Source organism: Bombina bombina, chromosome 10 (assembly GCF_027579735.1).
Source record: "Bombina bombina isolate aBomBom1 chromosome 10, aBomBom1.pri, whole genome shotgun sequence".
NCBI lineage: Eukaryota > Metazoa > Chordata > Amphibia > Anura > Bombinatoridae > Bombina > Bombina bombina.
This window is the reverse complement of record NC_069508.1, coordinates 5174192-5201294: the sequence shown is the minus strand read 5'-3', so window position 1 is coordinate 5201294 and position 27103 is coordinate 5174192. Positions and strand designations below refer to the sequence as shown.

The window sequence follows — 27103 nt, the reverse complement described above, 5'->3', positions numbered from 1 at the left end:
GTAATGTCTAATGTAACAGCTGGCACTGGGTAGTAATGTCTAATGTAACAGCTGGCGCTGGCTAGTAATGTCTAATGTAACAGCTGGCACTAGGTAGTAATGTCTAATGTAACAGCTGGCGCTGGCTAGTAATGTCTAATGTAACAGCTGGCACTGGTAGTAATGTCTAATGTAACAGCTGGCACTGGGTAGTAATGTCTAATGTAGCAGCTGGCACTGGTAGTAATGTCTAATGTAACAGCTGGCACTGGGTAGTAATGTCTAATGTAACAGCTGGCACTAGGTAGTAATGTCTAATGTAACAGCTGGCACTAGGTAGTAATGTCTAATGTAACAGCTGGCACTAGGTAGTAATGTCTAATGTAACAGCTGGCACTAGGTAGTAATGTCTAATGTAACAGCTGGCACTAGGTAGTAATGTCTAATGTAACAGCTGGCACTAGGTAGTAATGTCTAATGTAACAGGTGGCACTGGCTAGTAATGTCTAATGTAACAGCTGGCACTGGGTAGTAATGTCTAATGTAACAGCTGTCACTGGCTAGTAATGTCTAATGTAACAGCTGTCACTGGCTAGTAATGTCTAATGTAACAGCTGTCACTGGCTAGTAATGTCTAATGTAACAGCTGGCACTGGCTAGTAATGTCTAATGTAACAGCTGGCACTGGCTAGTAATGTCTAATGTAACAGCTGGCACTGGGTAGTAATGTCTAATGTAACAGCTGTCACTGGCTAGTAATGTCTAATGTAACAGCTGGCACTGGGTAGTAATGTCTAATGTAACAGCTGGCACTGGGTAGTAATGTCTAATGTAACAGCTGGCACTAGGTAGTAATGTCTAATGTAACAGCTGGCACTGGGTAGTAATGTCTAATGTAACAGCTGGCACTAGGTAGTAATGTCTAATGTAACAGCTGTCACTGGCTAGTAATGTCTAATGTAACAGCTGTCACTGGCTAGTAATGTCTAATGTAACAGCTGTCACTGGCTAGTAATGTCTAATGTAACAGCTGTCACTGGGTAGTAATGTCTAATGTAACAGCTGGCACTAGGTAGTAATGTCTAATGTAACAGCTGGCACTGGGTAGTAATGTCTAATGTAACAGCTGGCACTGGCTAGTAATGTCTAATGTAACAGCTGTCACTGGCTAGTAATGTCTAATGTAACAGCTGGCACTAGGTAGTAATGTCTAATGTAACAGCTGGCACTGGGTAGTAATGTCTAATGTAACAGCTGTCACTAGGTAGTAATGTCTAATGTAACAGCTGTCACTGGCTAGTAATGTCTAATGTAACAGCTGGCACTGGCTAGTAATGTCTAATGTAACAGCTGGCACTGGGTAGTAATGTCTAATGTAACAGCTGGCACTGGCTAGTAATGTCTAATGTAACAGCTGTCACTGGCTAGTAATGTCTAATGTAACAGCTGTCACTGGCTAGTAATGTCTAATGTAACAGCTGGCACTGGCTAGTAATGTCTAATGTAACAGCTGGCACTGGGTAGTAATGTCTAATGTAACAGCTGGCACTGGGTAGTAATGTCTAATGTAACAGCTGGCAGTGGGTAGTAATGTCTAATGTAACAGCTGGCACTGGGTAGTAATGTCTAATGTAACAGCTGGCGCTGGCTAGTAATGTCTAATGTAACAGCTGGCGCTGGCTAGTAATGTCTAATGTAACAGCTGGCACTAGGTAGTAATGTCTAATGTAACAGCTGGCGCTGGCTAGTAATGTCTAATGTAACAGCTGGCACTGGTAGTAATGTCTAATGTAACAGCTGGCACTGGGTAGTAATGTCTAATGTAGCAGCTGGCACTGGTAGTAATGTCTAATGTAACAGCTGGCACTGGGTAGTAATGTCTAATGTAACAGCTGGCACTAGGTAGTAATGTCTAATGTAACAGCTGGCACTAGGTAGTAATGTCTAATGTAACAGCTGGCACTAGGTAGTAATGTCTAATGTAACAGCTGGCACTAGGTAGTAATGTCTAATGTAACAGCTGGCACTAGGTAGTAATGTCTAATGTAACAGCTGGCACTGGCTAGTAATGTCTAATGTAACAGCTGGCACTGGGTAGTAATGTCTAATGTAACAGCTGTCACTGGCTAGTAATGTCTAATGTAACAGCTGTCACTGGGTAGTAATGTCTAATGTAACAGCTGTCACTGGCTAGTAATGTCTAATGTAACAGCTGTCACTGGCTAGTAATGTCTAATGTAACAGCTGGCACTGGCTAGTAATGTCTAATGTAACAGCTGGCACTGGGTAGTAATGTCTAATGTAACAGCTGTCACTGGCTAGTAATGTCTAATGTAACAGCTGGCGCTGGCTAGTAATGTCTAATGTAACAGCTGGCACTAGGTAGTAATGTCTAATGTAACAGCTGGCACTGGGTAGTAATGTCTAATGTAACAGCTGGCACTAGGTAGTAATGTCTAATGTAACAGCTGTCACTGGCTAGTAATGTCTAATGTAACAGCTGTCACTGGCTAGTAATGTCTAATGTAACAGCTGTCACTGGCTAGTAATGTCTAATGTAACAGCTGTCACTGGCTAGTAATGTCTAATGTAACAGCTGTCACTGGCTAGTAATGTCTAATGTAACAGCTGGCACTAGGCAGTAATGTCTAATGTAACAGCTGGCACTGGCTAGTAATGTCTAATGTAACAGCTGGCACTGGGTAGTAATGTCTAATGTAACAGCTGTCACTAGGTAGTAATGTCTAATGTAACAGCTGTCACTGGCTAGTAATGTCTAATGTAACAGCTGTCACTGGCTAGTAATGTCTAATGTAACAGCTGGCACTGGCTAGTAATGTCTAATGTAACAGCTGGCACTGGGTAGTAATGTCTAATGTAACAGCTGGCACTGGGTAGTAATGTCTAATGTAACAGCTGGCACTGGGTAGTAATGTCTAATGTAACAGCTGGCACTGGGTAGTAATGTCTAATGTAACAGCTGGCGCTGGCTAGTAATGTCTAATGTAACAGCTGGCGCTGGCTAGTAATGTCTAATGTAACAGCTGGCACTAGGTAGTAATGTCTAATGTAACAGCTGGCGCTGGCTAGTAATGTCTAATGTAACAGCTGGCACTGGTAGTAATGTCTAATGTAACAGCTGGCACTGGGTAGTAATGTCTAATGTAGCAGCTGGCACTGGTAGTAATGTCTAATGTAACAGCTGGCACTGGGTAGTAATGTCTAATGTAACAGCTGGCACTAGGTAGTAATGTCTAATGTAACAGCTGGCACTAGGTAGTAATGTCTAATGTAACAGCTGGCACTAGGTAGTAATGTCTAATGTAACAGCTGGCACTAGGTAGTAATGTCTAATGTAACAGCTGGCACTAGGTAGTAATGTCTAATGTAACAGCTGGCACTAGGTAGTAATGTCTAATGTAACAGGTGGCACTGGCTAGTAATGTCTAATGTAACAGCTGGCACTGGGTAGTAATGTCTAATGTAACAGCTGTCACTGGCTAGTAATGTCTAATGTAACAGCTGTCACTGGCTAGTAATGTCTAATGTAACAGCTGTCACTGGCTAGTAATGTCTAATGTAACAGCTGGCACTGGCTAGTAATGTCTAATGTAACAGCTGGCACTGGGTAGTAATGTCTAATGTAACAGCTGTCACTGGCTAGTAATGTCTAATGTAACAGCTGGCACTGGCTAGTAATGTCTAATGTAACAGCTGGCACTGGCTAGTAATGTCTAATGTAACAGCTGGCACTAGGTAGTAATGTCTAATGTAACAGCTGGCGCTAGGTAGTAATGTCTAATGTAACAGCTGGCACTAGGTAGTAATGTCTAATGTAAGAGCTGTCACTGGCTAGTAATGTCTAATGTAACAGCTGTCACTGGCTAGTAATGTCTAATGTAACAGCTGTCACTGGCTAGTAATGTCTAATGTAACAGCTGTCACTGGCTAGTAATGTCTAATGTAACAGCTGTCACTGGCTAGTAATGTCTAATGTAACAGCTGGCACTAGGCAGTAATGTCTAATGTAACAGCTGGCACTGGGTAGTAATGTCTAATGTAACAGCTGGCACTGGCTAGTAATGTCTAATGTAACAGCTGGCACTAGGTAGTAATGTCTAATGTAACAGCTGTCACTGGCTAGTAATGTCTAATGTAACAGCTGGCACTAGGTAGTAATGTCTAATGTAACAGCTGGCACTGGGTAGTAATGTCTAATGTAACAGCTGTCACTAGGTAGTAATGTCTAATGTAACAGCTGTCACTGGCTAGTAATGTCTAATGTAACAGCTGGCACTGGCTAGTAATGTCTAATGTAACAGCTGGCACTGGGTAGTAATGTCTAATGTAACAGCTGGCACTGGCTAGTAATGTCTAATGTAACAGCTGTCACTGGCTAGTAATGTCTAATGTAACAGCTGTCACTGGCTAGTAATGTCTAATGTAACAGCTGGCACTGGCTAGTAATGTCTAATGTAACAGCTGGCACTGGGTAGTAATGTCTAATGTAACAGCTGGCACTGGGTAGTAATGTCTAATGTAACAGCTGGCAGTGGGTAGTAATGTCTAATGTAACAGCTGGCACTGGGTAGTAATGTCTAATGTAACAGCTGGCGCTGGCTAGTAATGTCTAATGTAACAGCTGGCGCTGGCTAGTAATGTCTAATGTAACAGCTGGCACTAGGTAGTAATGTCTAATGTAACAGCTGGCGCTGGCTAGTAATGTCTAATGTAACAGCTGGCACTGGTAGTAATGTCTAATGTAACAGCTGGCACTGGGTAGTAATGTCTAATGTAGCAGCTGGCACTGGTAGTAATGTCTAATGTAACAGCTGGCACTGGGTAGTAATGTCTAATGTAACAGCTGGCACTAGGTAGTAATGTCTAATGTAACAGCTGGCACTAGGTAGTAATGTCTAATGTAACAGCTGGCACTAGGTAGTAATGTCTAATGTAACAGCTGGCACTAGGTAGTAATGTCTAATGTAACAGCTGGCACTAGGTAGTAATGTCTAATGTAACAGGTGGCACTGGCTAGTAATGTCTAATGTAACAGCTGGCACTGGGTAGTAATGTCTAATGTAACAGCTGTCACTGGCTAGTAATGTCTAATGTAACAGCTGTCACTGGGTAGTAATGTCTAATGTAACAGCTGTCACTGGCTAGTAATGTCTAATGTAACAGCTGTCACTGGCTAGTAATGTCTAATGTAACAGCTGGCACTGGCTAGTAATGTCTAATGTAACAGCTGGCACTGGGTAGTAATGTCTAATGTAACAGCTGTCACTGGCTAGTAATGTCTAATGTAACAGCTGGCGCTGGCTAGTAATGTCTAATGTAACAGCTGGCACTAGGTAGTAATGTCTAATGTAACAGCTGGCACTGGGTAGTAATGTCTAATGTAACAGCTGGCACTAGGTAGTAATGTCTAATGTAACAGCTGTCACTGGCTAGTAATGTCTAATGTAACAGCTGTCACTGGCTAGTAATGTCTAATGTAACAGCTGTCACTGGCTAGTAATGTCTAATGTAACAGCTGTCACTGGCTAGTAATGTCTAATGTAACAGCTGTCACTGGCTAGTAATGTCTAATGTAACAGCTGGCACTAGGCAGTAATGTCTAATGTAACAGCTGGCACTGGCTAGTAATGTCTAATGTAACAGCTGGCACTGGGTAGTAATGTCTAATGTAACAGCTGTCACTAGGTAGTAATGTCTAATGTAACAGCTGTCACTGGCTAGTAATGTCTAATGTAACAGCTGTCACTGGCTAGTAATGTCTAATGTAACAGCTGGCACTGGCTAGTAATGTCTAATGTAACAGCTGGCACTGGGTAGTAATGTCTAATGTAACAGCTGGCACTGGGTAGTAATGTCTAATGTAACAGCTGGCAGTGGGTAGTAATGTCTAATGTAACAGCTGGCACTGGGTAGTAATGTCTAATGTAACAGCTGGCGCTGGCTAGTAATGTCTAATGTAACAGCTGGCGCTGGCTAGTAATGTCTAATGTAACAGCTGGCACTAGGTAGTAATGTCTAATGTAACAGCTGGCGCTGGCTAGTAATGTCTAATGTAACAGCTGGCACTGGTAGTAATGTCTAATGTAACAGCTGGCACTGGGTAGTAATGTCTAATGTAGCAGCTGGCACTGGTAGTAATGTCTAATGTAACAGCTGGCACTGGGTAGTAATGTCTAATGTAACAGCTGGCACTAGGTAGTAATGTCTAATGTAACAGCTGGCACTAGGTAGTAATGTCTAATGTAACAGCTGGCACTAGGTAGTAATGTCTAATGTAACAGCTGGCACTAGGTAGTAATGTCTAATGTAACAGCTGGCACTAGGTAGTAATGTCTAATGTAACAGCTGGCACTAGGTAGTAATGTCTAATGTAACAGGTGGCACTGGCTAGTAATGTCTAATGTAACAGCTGGCACTGGGTAGTAATGTCTAATGTAACAGCTGTCACTGGCTAGTAATGTCTAATGTAACAGCTGTCACTGGCTAGTAATGTCTAATGTAACAGCTGTCACTGGCTAGTAATGTCTAATGTAACAGCTGGCACTGGCTAGTAATGTCTAATGTAACAGCTGGCACTGGGTAGTAATGTCTAATGTAACAGCTGTCACTGGCTAGTAATGTCTAATGTAACAGCTGGCACTGGCTAGTAATGTCTAATGTAACAGCTGGCACTGGCTAGTAATGTCTAATGTAACAGCTGGCACTAGGTAGTAATGTCTAATGTAACAGCTGGCACTAGGTAGTAATGTCTAATGTAACAGCTGGCACTAGGTAGTAATGTCTAATGTAAGAGCTGTCACTGGCTAGTAATGTCTAATGTAACAGCTGTCACTGGCTAGTAATGTCTAATGTAACAGCTGTCACTGGCTAGTAATGTCTAATGTAACAGCTGTCACTGGCTAGTAATGTCTAATGTAACAGCTGTCACTGGCTAGTAATGTCTAATGTAACAGCTGGCACTAGGCAGTAATGTCTAATGTAACAGCTGGCACTGGGTAGTAATGTCTAATGTAACAGCTGGCACTGGCTAGTAATGTCTAATGTAACAGCTGGCACTAGGTAGTAATGTCTAATGTAACAGCTGTCACTGGCTAGTAATGTCTAATGTAACAGCTGGCACTGGCTAGTAATGTCTAATGTAACAGCTGTCACTGGCTAGTAATGTCTAATGTAACAGCTGTCACTGGCTAGTAATGTCTAATGTAACAGCTGGCACTGGCTAGTAATGTCTAATGTAACAGCTGGCACTAGGTAGTAATGTCTAATGTAACAGCTGGCACTAGGTAGTAATGTCTAATGTAACAGCTGTCACTGGGTAGTAATGTCTAATGTAACAGCTGTCACTGGGTAGTAATGTCTAATGTAACAGCTGGCACTAGGTAGTAATGTCTAATGTAACAGCTGTCACTGGGTAGTAATGTCTAATGTAACAGCTGGCACTAGGTAGTAATGTCTAATGTAACAGCTGGCACTGGCTAGTAATGTCTAATGTAACAGCTGGCACTGGCTAGTAATGTCTAATGTAACAGCTGGCACTGGGTAGTAATGTCTAATGTAACAGCTGGCGCTGGCTAGTAATGTCTAATGTAACAGCTGGCACTGGGTAGTAATGTCTAATGTAACAGCTGGCACTAGGTAGTAATGTCTAATGTAACAGCTGGCACTAGGTAGTAATGTCTAATGTAACAGCTGGCGCTGGCTAGTAATGTCTAATGTAACAGCTGGCGCTGGGTAGTAATGTCTAATGTAACAGCTGGCACTGGGTAGTAATGTCTAATGTAACAGCTGGCACTAGGTAGTAATGTCTAATGTAACAGCTGGCACTGGGTAGTAATGTCTAATGTAACAGCTGGCACTGGCTAGTAATGTCTAATGTAACAGCTGGCACTGGGTAGTAATGTCTAATGTAACAGCTGGCACTGGCTAGTAATGTCTAATGTAACAGCTGGCACTGGCTAGTAATGTCTAATGTAACAGCTGGCACTGGGTAGTAATGTCTAATGTAACAGCTGGCGCTGGCTAGTAATGTCTAATGTAACAGCTGGCACTGGCTAGTAATGTCTAATGTAACAGCTGGCACTAGGTAGTAATGTCTAATGTAACAGCTGGCACTGGGTAGTAATGTCTAATGTAACAGCTGGCACTAGGTAGTAATGTCTAATGTAACAGCTGGCACTGGCTAGTAATGTCTAATGTAACAGCTGGCACTGGGTAGTAATGTCTAATGTAACAGCTGGCACTGGGTAGTAATGTCTAATGTAACAGCTGGCACTGGCTAGTAATGTCTAATGTAACAGCTGGCACTAGGTAGTAATGTCTAATGTAACAGCTGGCACTGGCTAGTAATGTCTAATGTAACAGCTGGCACTGGCTAGTAATGTCTAATGTAACAGCTGTCACTGGCTAGTAATGTCTAATGTAACAGCTGGCACTAGGTAGTAATGTCTAATGTAACAGCTGGCACTAGGTAGTAATGTCTAATGTAACAGCTGGCACTAGGTAGTAATGTCTAATGTAACAGCTGGCACTAGGTAGTAATGTCTAATGTAACAGCTGGCACTAGGTAGTAATGTCTAATGTAACAGCTGGCACTAGGTAGTAATGTCTAATGTAACAGCTGGCACTAGGTAGTAATGTCTAATGTAACAGCTGGCACTAGGTAGTAATGTCTTATGTAACAGCTGGCGCTGGCTAGTAATGTCTAATGTAACAGCTGGCACTAGGTAGTAATGTCTAATGTAACAGCTGGCACTAGGTAGTAATGTCTAATGTAACAGCTGGCACTGGCTAGTAATGTCTAATGTAACAGCTTGCACTAGGTAGTAATGTCTAATGTAACAGCTGGCACTGGGTAGTAATGTCTAATGTAACAGCTGGCACTGGCTAGTAATGTCTAATGTAACAGCTGGCACTGGGTAGTAATGTCTAATGTAACAGCTGGCACTAGGTAGTAATGTCTAATGTAACAGCTGGCACTGGCTAGTAATGTCTAATGTAACAGCTGGCACTGGCTAGTAATGTCTAATGTAACAGCTGTCACTGGCTAGTAATGTCTAATGTAACAGCTGGCGCTGGCTAGTAATGTCTAATGTAACAGCTGTCACTGGCTAGTAATGTCTAATGTAACAGCTGGCACTAGGTAGTAATGTCTAATGTAACAGCTGTCACTGGCTAGTAATGTCTAATGTAACAGCTGGCACTGGCTAGTAATGTCTAATGTAACAGCTGGCACTAGGTAGTAATGTCTAATGTAACAGCTGGCACTAGGTAGTAATGTCTAATGTAACAGCTGGCACTGGCTAGTAATGTCTAATGTAACATCTGGCACTGGCTAGTAATGTCTAATGTAACAGCTGGCACTAGGCAGTAATGTCTAATGTAACAGCTGGCACTGGGTAGTAATGTCTAATGTAACAGCTGGCACTAGGTAGTAATGTCTAATGTAACAGCTGGCACTGGGTAGTAATGTCTAATGTAACAGCTGGCACTGGGTAGTAATGTCTAATGTAACAGCTGGCACTAGGCAGTAATGTCTAATGTAACAGCTGGCACTGGGTAGTAATGTCTAATGTAACAGCTGTCACTGGCTAGTAATGTCTAATGTAACAGCTGGCACTGGCTAGTAATGTCTAATGTAACAGCTGGCACTGGCTAGTAATGTCTAATGTAACAGCTGGCACTGGGTAGTAATGTCTAATGTAACAGCTGGCACTAGGTAGTAATGTATAATGTAACAGCTGGCACTAGGTAGTAATGTCTAATGTAACAGCTGGCACTGGCTAGTAATGTCTAATGTAACAGCTGGCGCTGGCTAGTAATGTCTAATGTAACAGCTGGCACTGGGTAGTAATGTCTAATGTAACAGCTGGCACTGGCTAGTAATGTCTAATGTAACAGCTGGCACTAGGTAGTAATGTCTAATGTAACAGCTGGCACTAGGTAGTAATGTCTAATGTAACAGCTGTCACTGGGTAGTAATGTCTAATGTAACAGCTGGCACTAGGTAGTAATGTCTAATGTAACAGCTGGCACTAGGTAGTAATGTCTAATGTAACAGCTGGCACTAGGTAGTAATGTCTAATGTAACAGCTGGCACTAGGTAGTAATGTCTAATGTAACAGCTGGCACTAGGTAGTAATGTCTAATGTAACAGCTGGCACTAGGTAGTAATGTCTAATGTAACAGCTGGCACTGGCTAGTAATGTCTAATGTAACAGCTGGCACTGGGTAGTAATGTCTAATGTAACAGCTGGCACTGGCTAGTAATGTCTAATGTAACAGCTGGCACTGGCTAGTAATGTCTAATGTAACAGCTGGCACTAGGCAGTAATGTCTAATGTAACAGCTGGCACTGGGTAGTAATGTCTAATGTAGCAGCTGGCACTGGTAGTAATGTCTTATGTAACAGCTGGCACTGGCTAGTAATGTCTAATGTAACAGCTGGCACTAGGTAATAATGTCTAATGTAACAGCTGGCACTGGCTAGTAATGTCTAATGTAACAGCTGGCACTGGCTAGTAATGTCTAATGTAACAGCTGGCGCTGGCTAGTAATGTCTAATGTAACAGCTGTCACTGGCTAGTAATGTCTAATGTAACAGCTGGCACTAGGTAGTAATATCTAATGTAACAGCTGGCACTAGGTAGTAATGTCTAATGTAACAGCTGGCACTAGGTAGTAATGTCTAATGTAACAGCTGGCACTGGCTAGTAATGTCTAATGTAACAGCTGTCACTGGCTAGTAATGTCTAATGTAATAGCTGGCGCTGGCTAGTAATGTCTAATGTAACAGCTGGCGCTGGCTAGTAATGTCTAATGTAACAGCTGGCACTGGGTAGTAATGTCTAATGTAACAGCTGGCACTGGGTAGTAATGTCTAATGTAACAGCTGGCACTGGCTAGTAATGTCTAATGTAACAGCTGGCACTGGGTAGTAATGTCTAATGTAACAGCTGGCACTAGGTAGTAATGTCTAATGTAACAGCTGGCACTGGCTAGTAATATCTAATGTAACAGCTGGCACTAGGCAGTAATGTCTAATGTAACAGCTGGCACTGGCTAGTAATGTCTAATGTAACAGCTGGCACTGGCTAGTAATGTCTAATGTAACAGCTGGCGCTGGCTAGTAATGTCTAATGTAACAGCTGGCACTGGCTAGTAATGTCTAATGTAACAGCTGGCACTGGCTAGTAATGTCTAATGTAACAGCTGGCACTGGCTAGTAATGTCTAATGTAACAGCTGGCACTGGCTAGTAATGTCTAATGTAACAGCTGGCACTAGGCAGTAATGTCTAATGTAACAGCTGTCACTGGCTAGTAATGTCTAATGTAACAGCTGGCGCTGGCTAGTAATGTCTAATGTAACAGCTGTCACTGGCTAGTAATGTCTAATGTAACAGCTGTCACTGGCTAGTAATGTCTAATGTAACAGCTGGCGCTGGCTAGTAATGTCTAATGTAACAGCTGGCGCTGGCTAGTAATGTCTAATGTAACAGCTGTCACTGGCTAGTAATGTCTAATGTAACAGCTGGCGCTGGCTAGTAATGTCTAATGTAACAGCTGTCACTGGGTAGTAATGTCTAATGTAACAGCTGTCACTAGGTAGTAATGTCTAATGTAACAGCTGTCACTAGGTAGTAATGTCTAATGTAACAGCTGTCACTAGGTAGTAATGTCTAATGTAACAGCTGGCACTAGGTAGTAATGTCTAATGTAACAGCTGTCACTAGGTAGTAATGTCTAATGTAACAGCTGTCACTAGGTAGTAATGTCTAATGTAACAGCTGTCACTAGGTAGTAATGTCTAATGTAACAGCTGTCACTGGCTAGTAATGTCTAATGTAACAGCTGGCACTAGGTAGTAATGTCTAATGTAACAGCTGTCACTAGGTAGTAATGTCTAATGTAACAGCTGTCACTAGGTAGTAATGTCTAATGTAACAGCTGGCACTGGCTAGTAATGTCTAATGTAACAGCTGGCACTGGCTAGTAATGTCTAATGTAACAGCTGGCACTAGGTAGTAATGTCTAATGTAACAGCTGGCACTAGGTAGTAATGTCTAATGTAACAGCTGGCACTGGCTAGTAATGTCTAATGTAACAGCTGGCACTAGGTAGTAATGTCTAATGTAACAGCTGGCACTAGGTAGTAATGTCTAATGTAACAGCTGGCACTGGGTAGTAATGTCTAATGTAACAGCTGGCGCTGGCTAGTAATGTCTAATGTAACAGCTGGCACTGGGTAGTAATGTCTAATGTAATAGCTGGCGCTGGCTAGTAATGTCTAATGTAACAGCTGGCGCTGGGTAGTAATGTCTAATGTAACAGCTGTCACTGGCTAGTAATGTCTAATGTAACAGCTGGCACTGGGTAGTAATGTCTAATGTAACAGCTGGCACTGGGTAGTAATGTCTAATGTAACAGCTGGCACTAGGGTAGTAATGTCTAATGTAACAGCTGGCGCTGGCTAGTAATGTCTAATGTAACAGCTGGCACTAGGCAGTAATGTCTAATGTAACAGCTGGCACTAGGCAGTAATGTCTAATGTAACAGCTGGCGCTGGCTAGTAATGTCTAATGTAACAGCTGGCACTGGGTAGTAATGTCTAATGTAACAGCTGGCACTAGGTAGTAATGTCTAATGTAACAGCTGGCACTAGGTAGTAATGTCTAATGTAACAGCTGGCACTAGGTAGTAATGTCTAATGTAACAGCTGGCACTAGGTAGTAATGTCTAATGTAACAGCTGGCACTAGGTAGTAATGTCTAATGTAACAGCTGGCACTAGGTAGTAATGTCTAATGTAACAGCTGGCACTAGGCAGTAATGTCTAATGTAACAGCTGGCGCTGGCTAGTAATGTCTAATGTAACAGCTGGCACTGGGTAGTAATGTCTAATGTAACAGCTGGCACTGGGTAGTAATGTCTAATGTAACAGCTGGCACTAGGTAGTAATGTCTAATGTAACAGCTGGCACTAGGTAGTAATGTCTAATGTAACAGCTGGCACTAGGCAGTAATGTCTAATGTAACAGCTGGCGCTGGCTAGTAATGTCTAATGTAACAGCTGGCACTGGCTAGTAATGTCTAATGTAACAGCTGGCACTGGCTAGTAATGTCTAATGTAACAGCTGTCACTGGCACTGGGTAGTAATGTCTAATGTAACAGCTGGCGCTGGCTAGTAATGTCTAATGTAACAGCTGGCGCTGGCTAGTAATGTCTAATGTAACAGCTGGCACTGGGTAGTAATGTCTAATGTAACAGCTGGCACTGGCTAGTAATGTCTAATGTAACAGCTGGCACTGGTAGTAATGTCTAATGTAACAGCTGGCACTGGTAGTAATGTCTAATGTAACAGCTGTCACTGGCTAGTAATGTCTAATGTAACAGCTGTCACTGGCTAGTAATGTCTAATGTAACAGCTGGCACTGGCTAGTAATGTCTAATGTAACAGCTGGCACTGGTAGTAATGTCTAATGTAACAGCTGGCACTGGTAGTAATGTCTAATGTAACAGCTGTCACTGGCTAGTAATGTCTAATGTAACAGCTGGCACTGGCTAGTAATGTCTAATGTAACAGCTGGCACTGGCACTGGGTAGTAATGTCTAATGTAACAGCTGGCACTGGGTAGTAATGTCTAATGTAACAGCTGGCACTAGGTGGTAATGTCTAATGTAACAGCTGGCGCTGGCTAGTAATGTCTAATGTAACAGCTGTCACTGGCTAGTAATGTCTAATGTAACAGCTGGCACTAGGTAGTAATGTCTAATGTAACAGCTGGCACTGGGTAGTAATGTCTAATGTAACAGCTGGCACTGGCTAGTAATGTCTAATGTAACAGCTGTCACTGGCTAGTAATGTCTAATGTAACAGCTGGCACTAGGTAGTAATGTCTAATGTAACAGCTGGCACTAGGTAGTAATGTCTAATGTAACAGCTGGCACTGGGTAGTAATGTCTAATGTAACAGCTGGCACTGGCTAGTAATGTCTAATGTAACAGCTGGCACTAGGTAGTAATGTCTAATGTAACAGCTGGCACTAGGTAGTAATGTCTAATGTAACAGCTGGCACTGGGTAGTAATGTCTAATGTAACAGCTGGCACTGGGTAGTAATGTCTAATGTAACAGCTGGCACTGGCTAGTAATGTCTAATGTAACAGCTGGCACTGGGTAGTAATGTCTAATGTAACAGCTGGCACTGGGTAGTAATGTCTAATGTAACAGCTGGCGCTGGCTAGTAATGTCTAATGTAATAGCTGGCGCTGGCTAGTAATGTCTAATGTAACAGCTGGCACTGGGTAGTAATGTCTAATGTAACAGCTGGCACTGGGTAGTAATGTCTAATGTAACAGCTGGCACTAGGTAATAATGTCTAATGTAACAGCTGTCACTGGCTAGTAATGTCTAATGTAACAGCTGGCACTGGGTAGTAATGTCTAATGTAACAGCTGGCACTGGGTAGTAATGTCTAATGTAACAGCTGGCACTGGCTAGTAATGTCTAATGTAACAGCTGGCACTAGGTAGTAATGTCTAATGTAACAGCTGGCACTAGGCAGTAATGTCTAATTTAACAGCTGGCACTAGGCAGTAATGTCTAATGTAACAGCTGGCACTGGGTAGTAATGTCTAATGTAACAGCTGGCACTAGGCAGTAATGTCTAATGTAACAGCTGGCACTAGGCAGTAATGTCTAATGTAACAGCTGGCACTAGGTAGTAATGTCTAATGTAACAACTGGCGCTGGGTAGTAATGTCTAATGTAACAGCTGGCACTAGGCAGTAATGTCTAATGTAGCAGCTGGCACTGGCTAGTAATGTCTAATGTAACAGCTGGCACTGGGTAGTAATGTCTAATGTAACAGCTGGCACTGGGTAGTAATGTCTAATGTAACAGCTGGCACTGGCTAGTAATGTCTAATGTAACAGCTGGCACTAGGTAGTAATGTCTAATGTAACAGCTGGCACTGGGTAGTAATGTCTAATGTAACAGCTGGCACTGGCTAGTAATGTCTAATGTAACAGCTGGCACTGGGTAGTAATGTCTAATGTAACAGCTGGCACTGGCTAGTAATGTCTAATGTAACAGCTGGCACTAGGTAGTAATGTCTAATGTAACAGCTGTCACTGGCTAGTAATGTCTAATGTAACAGCTGGCACTAGGTAGTAATGTCTAATGTAACAGCTGGCACTGGGTAGTAATGTCTAATGTAACAGCTGGCACTGGCTAGTAATGTCTAATGTAACAGCTGGCACTGGGTAGTAATGTCTAATGTAACAGCTGGCACTGGCTAGTAATGTCTAATGTAACAGCTGGCACTGGCTAGTAATGTCTAATGTAACAGCTGGCACTAGGCAGTAATGTCTAATGTAACAGCTGTCACTGGGTAGTAATGTCTAATGTAACAGCTGGCACTAGGTAGTAATGTCTAATGTAACAACTGGCGCTGGCTAGTAATGTCTAATGTAACAGCTGTCACTGGGTAGTAATGTCTAATGTAACAGCTGGCACTAGGTAGTAATGTCTAATGTAACAACTGGCGCTGGCTAGTAATGTCTAATGTAACAGCTGTCACTGGGTAGTAATGTCTAATGTAACAGCTGTCACTGGCTAGTAATGTCTAATGTAACAGCTGGCACTAGGTAGTAATGTCTAATGTAACAGCTGTCACTGGCTAGTAATGTCTAATGTAACAGCTGGCACTAGGTAGTAATGTCTAATGTAACAACTGGCGCTGGCTAGTAATGTCTAATGTAACAGCTGGCACTGGCTAGTAATGTCTAATGTAACAGCTGTCACTGGCTAGTAATGTCTAATGTAACAGCTGGCACTGGGTATTAATGTCTAATGTAACAGCTGGCGCTGGCTAGTAATGTCTAATGTAACAGCTGGCACTGGGTATTAATGTCTAATGTAACAGCTGTCACTAGGTAGTAATGTCTAATGTAACAGCTGTCACTGGCTAGTAATGTCTAATGTAACAGCTGTCACTGGCTAGTAATGTCTAATGTAACAGCTGTCACTGGCTAGTAATGTCTAATGTAACAGCTGTCACTGGCTAGTAATGTCTAATGTAACAGCTGGCGCTGGCTAGTAATGTCTAATGTAACAGCTGTCACTGGCTAGTAATGTCTAATGTAACAGCTGGCACTAGGTAGTAATGTCTAATGTAACAGCTGGCACTGGGTAGTAATGTCTAATGTAACAGCTGGCACTGGCTAGTAATGTCTAATGTAACAGCTGTCACTGGCTAGTAATGTCTAATGTAACAGCTGGCACTGGCTAGTAATGTCTAATGTAACAGCTGTCACTGGCTAGTAATGTCTAATGTAACAGCTGGCGCTGGCTAGTAATGTCTAATGTAACAGCTGTCACTGGCTAGTAATGTCTAATGTAACAGCTGGCACTAGGTAGTAATGTCTAATGTAACAGCTGGCACTAGGTAGTAATGTCTAATGTAACAGCTGGCACTAGGTAGTAATGTCTAATGTAATAGCTGGCACTAGGTAGTAATGTCTAATGTAACAGCTGGCACTGGCTAGTAATGTCTAATGTAACAGCTGGCGCTGGCTAGTAATGTCTAATGTAACAGCTGGCGCTGGCTAGTAATGTCTAATGTAACAGCTTGCGCTGGCTAGTAATGTCTAATGTAACAGCTGGCACTGGGTAGTAATGTCTAATGTAACAGCTGGCACTGGCTAGTAATGTCTAATGTAACAGCTGGCACTGGGTAGTAATGTCTAATGTAACAGCTGGCACTAGGTAGTAATGTCTAATGTAACAGCTGGCACTGGCTAGTAATGTCTAATGTAACAGCTGGCACTAGGTAGTAATGTCTAATGTAACAGCTGGCACTAGGTAGTAATGTCTAATGTAACAGCTGTCACTGGGTAGTAATGTCTAATGTAACAGCTGTCACTGGCTAGTAATGTCTAATGTAACAACTGGCGCTGGGTAGTAATGTCTAATGTAACAGCTGGCACTGGGTAGTAATGTCTAATGTAACAGCTGGCACTGGGTATTAATGTCTAATGTAACAGCTGGCACTGGGTAGTAATGTCTAATGTAACAGCTGGCACTAGGTGGTAATGTCTAATGTAACAGCTGGCGCTGGCTAGTAATGTCTAATGTAACAGCTGGCGCTGGCTAGTAATGTCTAATGTAACAGCTTGCGCTGGCTAGTAATGTCTAATGTAACAGCTGGCACTGGGTAGTAATGTCTAATGTAACAGCTGGCACTGGGTAGTAATGTCTAATGTAACAGCTGGCACTAGGTGGTAATGTCTAATGTAACAGCTGGCACTAGGTAATAATGTCTAATGTAACAGCTGGCACTGGCTAGTAATGTCTAATGTAACAGCTGGCACTGGGTAGTAATGTCTAATGTAACAGCTGTCACTGGGTAGTAATGTCTAATGTAACAGCTGGCACTGGCTAGTAATGTCTAATGTAACAGCTGTCACTGGGTAGTAATGTCTAATGTAACAGCTGGCACTGGCTAGTAATGTCTAATGTAACAGCTGGCACTAGGTGGAAATGTCTAATGTAACAGCTGGCACTGGCTAGTAATGTCTAATGTAACAGCTGGCACTGGCTAGTAATGTCTAATGTAACAGCTGGCACTAGGTGGTAATGTCTAATGTAACAGCTGGCACTGGCTAGTAAGGTCTAATGTAACAGATGGCACTGGCTAGTAATGTCTAATGTAACAGCTGGCACTAGGTAGTAATGTCTAATGTAACAGCTGTCACTGGCTAGTAATGTCTAATGTAACAGCTGGCACTGGGTAGTAATGTCTAATGTAACAGCTGGCACTGGCTAGTAATGTCTAATGTAACAGCTGGCACTGGGTAGTAATGTCTAATGTAACAGCTGGCACTGGGTAGTAATGTCTAATGTAACAGCTGGCACTGGGTAGTAATGTCTAATGTAACAGCTGTCACTGGCTAGTAATGTCTAATGTAACAGCTGGCACTGGGTAGTAATGTCTAATGTAACAGCTGTCACTGGCTAGTAATGTCTAATGTAACAGCTGTCACTGGCTAGTAATGTCTAATGTAACAGCTGTCACTGGCTAGTAATGTCTAATGTAACAGCTGGCACTAGGTAGTAATGTCTAATGTAACAGCTGTCACTGGCTAGTAATGTCTAATGTAACAGCTGGCACTAGGTGGTAATGTCTAATGTAACAGCTGTCACTGGCTAGTAATGTCTAATGTAACAGCTGGCACTAGGTAGTAATGTCTAATGTAACAGCTGTCACTGGCTAGTAATGTCTAATGTAACAGCTGGCACTAGGTAGTAATGTCTAATGTAACAGCTGTCACTGGCTAGTAATGTCTAATGTAACAGCTGGCACTAGGTAGTAATGTCTAATGTAACAGCTGTCACTGGCTAGTAATGTCTAATGTAACAGCTGGCACTAGGTAGTAATGTCTAATGTAACAGCTGGCACTGGCTAGTAATGTCTAATGTAACAGCTGGCACTGGGTAGTAATGTCTAATGTAACAGCTGGCACTGGCTAGTAAGGTCTAATGTAACAGCTGGCACTGGCTAGTAATGTCTAATGTAACAGCTGGCACTGGCTAGTAATGTCTAATGTAACAGCTGGCACTAGGTAGTAATGTCTAATGTAACAGCTGGCACTGGCTAGTAATGTCTAATGTAACAGCTGGCACTGGCTAGTAATGTCTAATGTAACAGCTGGCACTAGGTAGTAATGTCTAATGTAACAGCTGGCACTGGCTAGTAATGTCTAATGTAACAGCTGACACTGGCTAGTAATGTCTAATGTAACAGCTGGCACTAGGTGGTAATGTCTAATGTAACAGCTGGCACTGGGTAGTAATGTCTAATGTAACAGCTGGCACTAGGTAGTAATGTCTAATGTAACAGCTGGCACTGGGTAGTAATGTCTAATGTAACAGCTGGCACTAGGTAGTAATGTCTAATGTAACAGCTGGCACTGGGTAGTAATGTCTAATGTAACAGCTGGCACTGGGTAGTAATGTCTAATGTAACAGCTGGCACTGGGTAGTAATGTCTAATGTAACAGCTGGCACTGGCTAGTAATGTCTAATGTAACAGCTGGCACTGGGTAGTAATGTCTAATGTAACAGCTGGCACTGGCTAGTAATGTCTAATGTAACAGCTGGCACTGGCACTGGGTAGTAATGTCTAATGTAACAGCTGGCACTAGGCAGTAATGTCTTATGTAACAGCTGGCACTGGGTAGTAATGTCTAATGTAACAGCTGGCACTGGCTAGTAATGTCTAATGTAACAGCTGGCACTGGCTAGTAATGTCTAATGTAACAGCTGACACTAGGTAATAATGTCTAATGTAACAGCTGGCACTAGGCAGTAATGTCTAATGTAACAGCTGGCACTGGGTATTAATGTCTAATGTAACAGCTGGCACTGGGTATTAATGTCTAATGTAACAGCTGGCACTAGGTAGTAATGTCTAATGTAACAGCTGGCACTGGGTAGTAATGTCTAATGTAACAGCTGGCGCTGGCTAGTAATGTCTAATTTAACAGCTGGCGCTGGGTAGTAATGTCTAATGTAACAGCTGGCACTAGGCAGTAATGTCTAATGTAACAGCTGGCACTAGGCAGTAATGTCTAATGTAACAGCTGGCACTGGGTAGTAATGTCTAATGTAACAGCTGGCACTGGCTAATAATGTCTAATGTAACAGCTGGCACTGGCTAATAATGTCTAATGTAACAGCTGTCACTGGCTAGTAATGTCTAATGTAACAGCTTGCACTAGGTAGTAATGTCTAATGTAACAGCTGGCACTAGGCAGTAATGTCTAATGTAACAGCTGTCACTGGGTAGTAATGTCTAATGTAACAGCTGGCACTGGCTAGTAATGTCTAATGTAACAGCTGGCACTGGGTAGTAATGTCTAATGTAACAGCTGGCACTAGGCAGTAATGTCTAATGTAACAGCTGGCACTGGGTAGTAATGTCTAATGTAACAGCTGGCACTAGGCAGTAATGTCTAATGTAACAGCTGGCACTAGGCAGTAATGTCTAATGTAACAGCTGGCACTAGGCAGTAATGTCTAATGTAACAGCTGGCGCTGGCTAGTAATGTCTAATGTAACAGCTGGCACTGGGTAGTAATGTCTAATGTAACAGCTGGCACTAGGCAGTAATGTCTAATGTAACAGCTGGCACTAGGCAGTAATGTCTAATGTAACAGCTGGCGCTGGCTAGTAATGTCTAATGTAACAGCTGGCACTGGGTAGTAATGTCTAATGTAACAGCTGGCACTAGGCAGTAATGTCTAATGTAACAGCTGGCACTAGGTAGTAATGTCTAATGTAACAGCTGGCGCTGGGTAGTAATGTCTAATGTAACAGCTGTCACTGGCTAGTAATGTCTAATGTAACAGCTGTCACTGGCTAGTAATGTCTAATGTAACAGCTGGCTAGTAATGTCTAATGTAACAGCTGGCTAGTAATGTCTAATGTAACAGCTGGCTAGTAATGTCTAATGTAACAGCTGGCTAGTAATGTCTAATGTAACAGCTGGCTAGTAATGTCTAATGTAACAGCTGGCTAGTAATGTCTAATGTAACAGCTGGCGCTGGCTAGTAATGTCTAATGTAACAGCTGGCGCTGGCTAGTAATGTCTAATGTAACAGCTGGCACTGGGTAGTAATGTCTAATGTAACAGCTGTCACTGGCTAGTAATGTCTAATGTAACAGCTGGCTAGTAATGTCTAATGTAACAGCTGGCACTGGCTAGTAATGTCTAATGTAACAGCTGGCTAGTAATGTCTAATGTAACAGCTGGCGCTGGCAAGTAATGTCTAATGTAACAGCTGGCACTAGGCAGTAATGTCTAATGTAACAGCTGGCACTGGGTAGTAATGTCTAATGTAACAGCTGGCACTAGGCAGTAATGTCTAATGTAACAGCTGGCACTGGCTAGTAATGTCTAATGTAACAGCTGGCACTAGGTAGTAATGTCTAATGTAACAGCTGGCACTAGGCAGTAATGTCTAATGTAACAGCTGGCACTGGGTAGTAATGTCTAATGTAACAGCTGGCACTAGGTAGTAATGTCTAATGTAACAGCTGGCACTAGGCAGTAATGTCTAATGTAACAGCTGGCACTGGGTAGTAATGTCTAATGTAACAGCTGGCACTAGGCAGTAATGTCTAATGTAACAGCTGGCGCTGGCTAGTAATGTCTAATGTAACAGCTGGCACTAGGCAGTAATGTCTAATGTAACAGCTGGCACTAGGCAGTAATGTCTAATGTAACAGCTGGCGCTGGCTAGTAATGTCTAATGTAACAGCTGGCACTGGCTAGTAATGTCTAATGTAACAGCTGGCGCTGGCACTGGCTAGTAATGTCTAATGTAACAGCTGGCGCTGGCACTGGGTAGTAATGGCTAACAGGGTATTTTTACAGGGTTGTGGGAGTGTGAACAAGGTCACTGTTCAGGTAACTTACTGTTGTCCTTATAGACGAGGAGAACACAGGCCATGATCTTCAGCAGCTCCGTAACCACAACAGCGGTGGATGACAGATAGCGCGGCCCCTCCTCCTTTAGAGTTCTGGAGTAGCGCAATGTCAGCACTAAGTTGGTCGTCTGGAACACCAGGACCCCCAGGGAAATATATTTAAGGTGGCGTGCCATGCTGACATCAGGCTGCTCCTACAAGGAGGAAATAGGCACAAGTATTAGCACATTGGTTTAGCAATAGGATAAAAAGGTTAGTGGGGCAATAATAATAATAATAGAAATGTATATACATATACAGTATACATACACATATAACATAATTTATGCTTACCTGATAAATTCCTTTCTCCTGTAGTGTAGTCAGTCCACGGGTCATCATTACTTATGGGATATTAACTCCTCCCCAACAGGAAGTGCAAGAGGATCACCCAAGCAGAGCTGCTATATAGCTCCTCCCCTCTACGTCACACCCAGTCATTCGACCGAGAACCAAACGAGAAAGGAGAAACTATAGGGTGCAGTGGTGACTGGGGTATAATTTAAAATTTAGACCTGCCACAAAAAACAGGGCGGGCCGTGGACTGACTACACTACAGGAGAAAGGAATTTATCAGGTAAGCATAAATTATGTTTTCTCCTGTTAAGTGTAGTCAGTCCACGGGTCATCATTACTTATGGGATACCAATACCAAAGCTAAAGTACACGGATGACGGGAGGGACAGGCAGGATTTTTATACGGAAGGAACCACTGCCTGAAGAACCTTTCTCCCAAAAACAGCCTCCGAAGAAGCAAAAAAGTGTCAAATTTGTAAAATTTGGAAAAAGTATGAAGAGAAGACCAAGTTGCAGCCTTGCAAATCTGTTCAACAGAGGCCTCATTCTTAAAGGCCCAAGTGGAAGCCACAGCTCTAGTAGAATGAGCTGTAATTCTTTCAGGAGGCTGCTGTCCAGCAGTCTCATAGGCTAAACGTATTATGCTACGAAGCCAGAAAGAGAGAGAGGTAGCAGAAGCTTTTTGACCTCTCCTCTGTCCAGAATAAACGACAAACAGGGAAGAAGTTTGGCGAAAATCTTTAGTTGCCTGTAAATAAAATTTCAGGGCACGGACTACATCCAGATTGTGTAGAAGTCGTTCCTTCTTTGAAGAAGGGTTAGGACACAATGATGGAACAACAATCTCTTGATCGATATTCCTATTAGTGACTACCTTAGGTAAGAACCCAGGTTTAGTACGCCAAGGTGTTGTCAAAGCATCTACCAGGACCGCTCCCGGGTCCCTGGCCCTGGACCCGTAACAAGGAAGCTTGGCGTTCTGGCGAGACGCCATGAGATCTATATCTGGTTTGCCCCAACGTCGAAGTATTTGGGCAAAAACCTCCGGATGAAGTTCCCACTCCCCCGGATGAAAAGTCTGAAGACTTAGGAAATCCGCCTCCCAGTTCTCCACTCCCGGAATGTGGATCGCTGACAGGTGGCAAGAGTGAGACTCTGCCCAGCGAATTATCTTTGATACTTCCATCATCGCTAGGGAGCTTCTTGTCCCTCCTTGATGGTTGATGTAAGCTACAGTCGTGATGTTGTCCGACTGAAACCTGATGAACCTCCGAGTTGTTAACTGAGGCCAAGCCAGAAGGGCATTGAGAACTGCTCTCAATTCCAGAATGTTTATTGGAAGGAGACTCTCCTCCTGAGTCCATGATCCCTGAGCCTTCAGGGAATTCCAGACAGCGCCCCAACCTAGTAGGCTGGCGTCTGTTGTTACAATCGTCCAGTCTGGCCTGCTGAAGGGCATCCCCCTGGACAGATGTGGCCGAGAAAGCCACCATAGAAGAGAATTTCTGGTCTCTTGATCCAGATTCAGAGTAGGGGACAAATCTGAGTAATCCCCATTCCACTGACTTAGCATGCACAATTGCAGCGGTCTGAGATGCAGGCGTGCAAAGGGTACTATGTCCATTGCCGCTACCATTAAGCCGATTACCTCCATGCATTGAGCCACTGACGGGTGTTGAATGGAATGAAGGACACGGCAAGCATTTTGAAGCTTTGATAACCTGTCTTCTGTCAGGTAAATCTTCATTTCTACAGAATCTATAAGAGTCCCCAAGAAGGGAACTCTTGTGAGTGGTAAGAGAGAACTCTTCTCTTCGTTCACCTTCCACCCATGCAACCTTAGAAATGCCAGTACTAACTCTGTATGAGACTTGGCAGTTTGAAAGCTTGACGCTTGTATCAGAATGTCGTCTAGGTACGGAGCCACCGAAATTCCTCGCGGTCTTAGTACCGCCAGAAGAGAACCCAGAACCTTTGTGAAGATTCTTGGAACCGTAGCCAACCCGAATGGAAGAGCTACAAACTGGTAATGCCTCTCTAGGAAGGCAAACCTTAGATACCGGTAATGATCTTTGTGAATCGGTATGTGAAGGTAGGCATCCTTTAAATCCACTGTGGTCATGTACTGACCCTTTTGGATCATGGGTAAGATTGTCAGAATAGTTACCATTTTGAACGATGGAACTCTTAGGAATTTGTTTAGGATCTTTAAATCCAAGATTGGTCTGAAGGTTCCTTCTTTCTTGGGAACCACAAACAGATTTGAGTAAAACCCTTGTCCGTGTTCTGACCGAGGAACCGGATGGATCACTCCCATTAGTAAAAGATCTTGTACACAGCGTAGAAACGCCTCTTTCTTTATCTGGTTTGCTGACAACCTTGAAAGATGAAATCTCCCTTTTGGGGGAGAGGTTCTGAAGTCCAGAAGATATCCCTGAGATATGATCTCTAACGCCCAGGGATCCTGTACATCTCTTGCCCAAACCTGGGCAAAGAGAGAAAGTCTGCCCCTCACTAGATCCGTTCCCGGATCGGGGGCCCTCAATTCATGCCGTCTTAGGGGCAGCAGCAGGTTTTCTGGCCTGCTTGCCCTTGTTCCAGGTCTGGTTAGGTTTCTAGCCTTGTCTGTAGCGAGCAACAGCTCCTTCCTGTTTTGGAGCAGAGGAAGTTGATGCTGCTCCGGCCTTGAAGTTACGAAAGGCACGAAAATTAGACTGTCTAGCCCTAGGTTTGGCTCTGTCTTGAGGCAGGGCATGGCCTTTACCTCCTGTAATATCAGCGATAATTTCTTTCAAACCGGGCCCGAATAAGGTCTGCCCCTTGAAAGGTATGTTAAGTAATTTAGATTTAGAAGTAACATCAGCTGACCAGGATTTTAGCCACAGTGCTCTGCGTGCCTGAATGGCGAATCCGGAATTCTTAGCCGTAAGTTTAGTTAAATGTACTACGGCATCCGAAATAAATGAATTAGCTAGCTTAAGGGTTTTAAGCTTGTTTGAAATCTCATCTATTGGCGCTGAGTCAAGAGTCTCTTCCAGAGACTCGAACCAAAATGCGGCCGCAGCCGTGACAGGCGCAATACATGCAAGGGGTTGCAATATAAAACCTTGTTGAACAAACATTTTCTTAAGGTAACCCTCTAACTTTTTATCCATTGGATCTGAAAAAGCACAGCTATCCTCCACCGGGATAGTGGTACGCTTAGCCAGAGTAGAAACCGCTCCCTCCACCTTAGGGACCGTCTGCCATAAGTCCCGTGTGGTGGCGTCTATTGGAAACATTTTTCTAAATACAGGAGGGAGGGAAAAGGGTACACCGGGCCTATCCCACTCCTTGGTAATAATCTCTGTAAGCCTCTTAGGTATAGGAAAGACGTTAGTACACGCCGGTACCGCATAGTATCTATCCAGCCTACATAATTTCTCTGGGATTGCAACGGTGTTACAATCATTCAGAGCCGCTAATACCTCCCCTAGCAGTACACGGAGGTTTTCTAGTTTAAACTTAAAATTTGAAATGTCTGAATCCAGTCTATTTGGATCAGATCCGTCACCTGCAGAATGAAGCTCTCCGTCCTCATGTTCTGCAAATTGTGACGCAGTATCTGACATGGCCCTAGTATTATCAGCGCACTCTGTTCTCACCCCAGAGTGATCTCGCTTACCTCTAAGTTCTGGCAATTTAGACAAAACTTCAGTCATAACATTAGCCATGTCCTGTAGGGTGATTTGTAATGGCTGCCCTGATGTACTTGGCGTTACAATATCACGCACCTCCCGAGCGGGAGATGCAGGTACTGACACGTGAGGCAAGTTAGTCGGCATAACTTCCCCCTCGTTGTCTGGTGAATGATGTTCAACATGTACAGATTGACTTTTATTTAAAGTAGCATCAATGCAATTAGTACATAAATTTCTATTGAGCTCCACCTTGGCTTTTGCACATATAGCACAGAGATATTCCTCTGAGTCAGACATGTTTAACAAACTAGCAATTAGACTAGCAAGCTTGGAAATACCTTTCAACTAAATTTACAAGAATATGTAAAACGTACTGTTCCTTTAAGAAGCACAGAAAAAACTATGACAGTTGAATAACAATGAACCGGAGTAGTTATAAAAACCAAATTTTTCCCGGTAAAAGCATAAATTTAGCAAAGGATTGCACCCATTAGCAATGGATGACTAACCCTTAATAACAGAAAGAAATGTATAAAATTTAAAATATAAACGTTTTTTATCACAGTCAAAGCACAATCTCACAGGTCTGCTGTGAGTGATTACCTCCCTCAAAATAAGTTTTGAAGACCCCTGAGCTCTGTAGAGACGTTCCGGATCATGCAGGGAGAGAAACAGACTTGTGACTGAATTTCTAATGCGTAGCAAAAGCGCCAAAATAGGCCCCAAAACAATTTTTCACCAAGTACCTCAGATAATTAAACGATTTAACATGCCAGCAAACGTTTAAAATCTAATAATATGAAATGTCATTAAAAAGCCTGCTGCTAGTCGTTCCCACTGCAAGTTAGGCTAAAAGTTATATGCATACAGTATTGTCCCAGTGAAGTGCCATTCCCCAGAATACTGAAGTGTAAACATATATACATAACAGCCTGATACCAGTTGCTACTACTGCATTTAAGGCTGAACTTACATTATATCGGTATTGGCAGTATTTTCTCAGTCAATTCCATTCCTCAGAAAATAATATACTGCAACATACCTCTTTGCAGGTGAACCTGCCCGCTGTCCCCTGATCTGAAGTTTACCTCACTCCTCAGAATGGCCGAGAACAGCAAAATGAATCTTAGTTACGTCCGCTAAGATCATACAAAAACTCAGGTAGATTCTTCTTCAAATTCTACCTGAGAAGAAACAACACACTCCGGTGCTGTTTAAAATAACAAACTTTTGATTGAAGATATAAAAACTAAATATAATCACCACAGTCCTCTCACACATCCTATCTATTAGTTGGGTGCAAGAGAATGACTGGGTGTGACGTAGAGGGGAGGAGCTATATAGCAGCTCTGCTTGGGTGATCCTCTTGCACTTCCTGTTGGGGAGGAGTTAATATCCCATAAGTAATGATGACCCGTGGACTGACTACACTTAACAGGAGAAATATATATATATATATATATATATATATATATATATATATATATATATATATATATATATATACATATATATACATATATACACACACACACACACACACACACACATGTTTTTATCCAGGAAGCATTAAGACAACTCACTGACCCCTCACAATAC

At 42.8% G+C, this 27103-nt stretch overlaps 1 protein-coding gene across 3 annotated transcripts in view; it reads right to left on the bottom strand.

Moving 5' to 3' along the window:
• Window positions 1-27103, bottom strand: part of SLC35A3 (solute carrier family 35 member A3) — a 111722-nt gene that overhangs the window by 13547 nt on the left and 71072 nt on the right. For all 3 annotated transcript variants that reach the window (XM_053693726.1, XM_053693727.1, XM_053693725.1), the window contains exon 2: window positions 21478-21682. In XM_053693726.1, the coding sequence (XP_053549701.1) occupies window positions 21478-21664 (187 nt within the window). In that variant the 5' untranslated portion in view covers window positions 21665-21682. The remainder of the gene's footprint in view (window positions 1-21477; window positions 21683-27103) is intronic.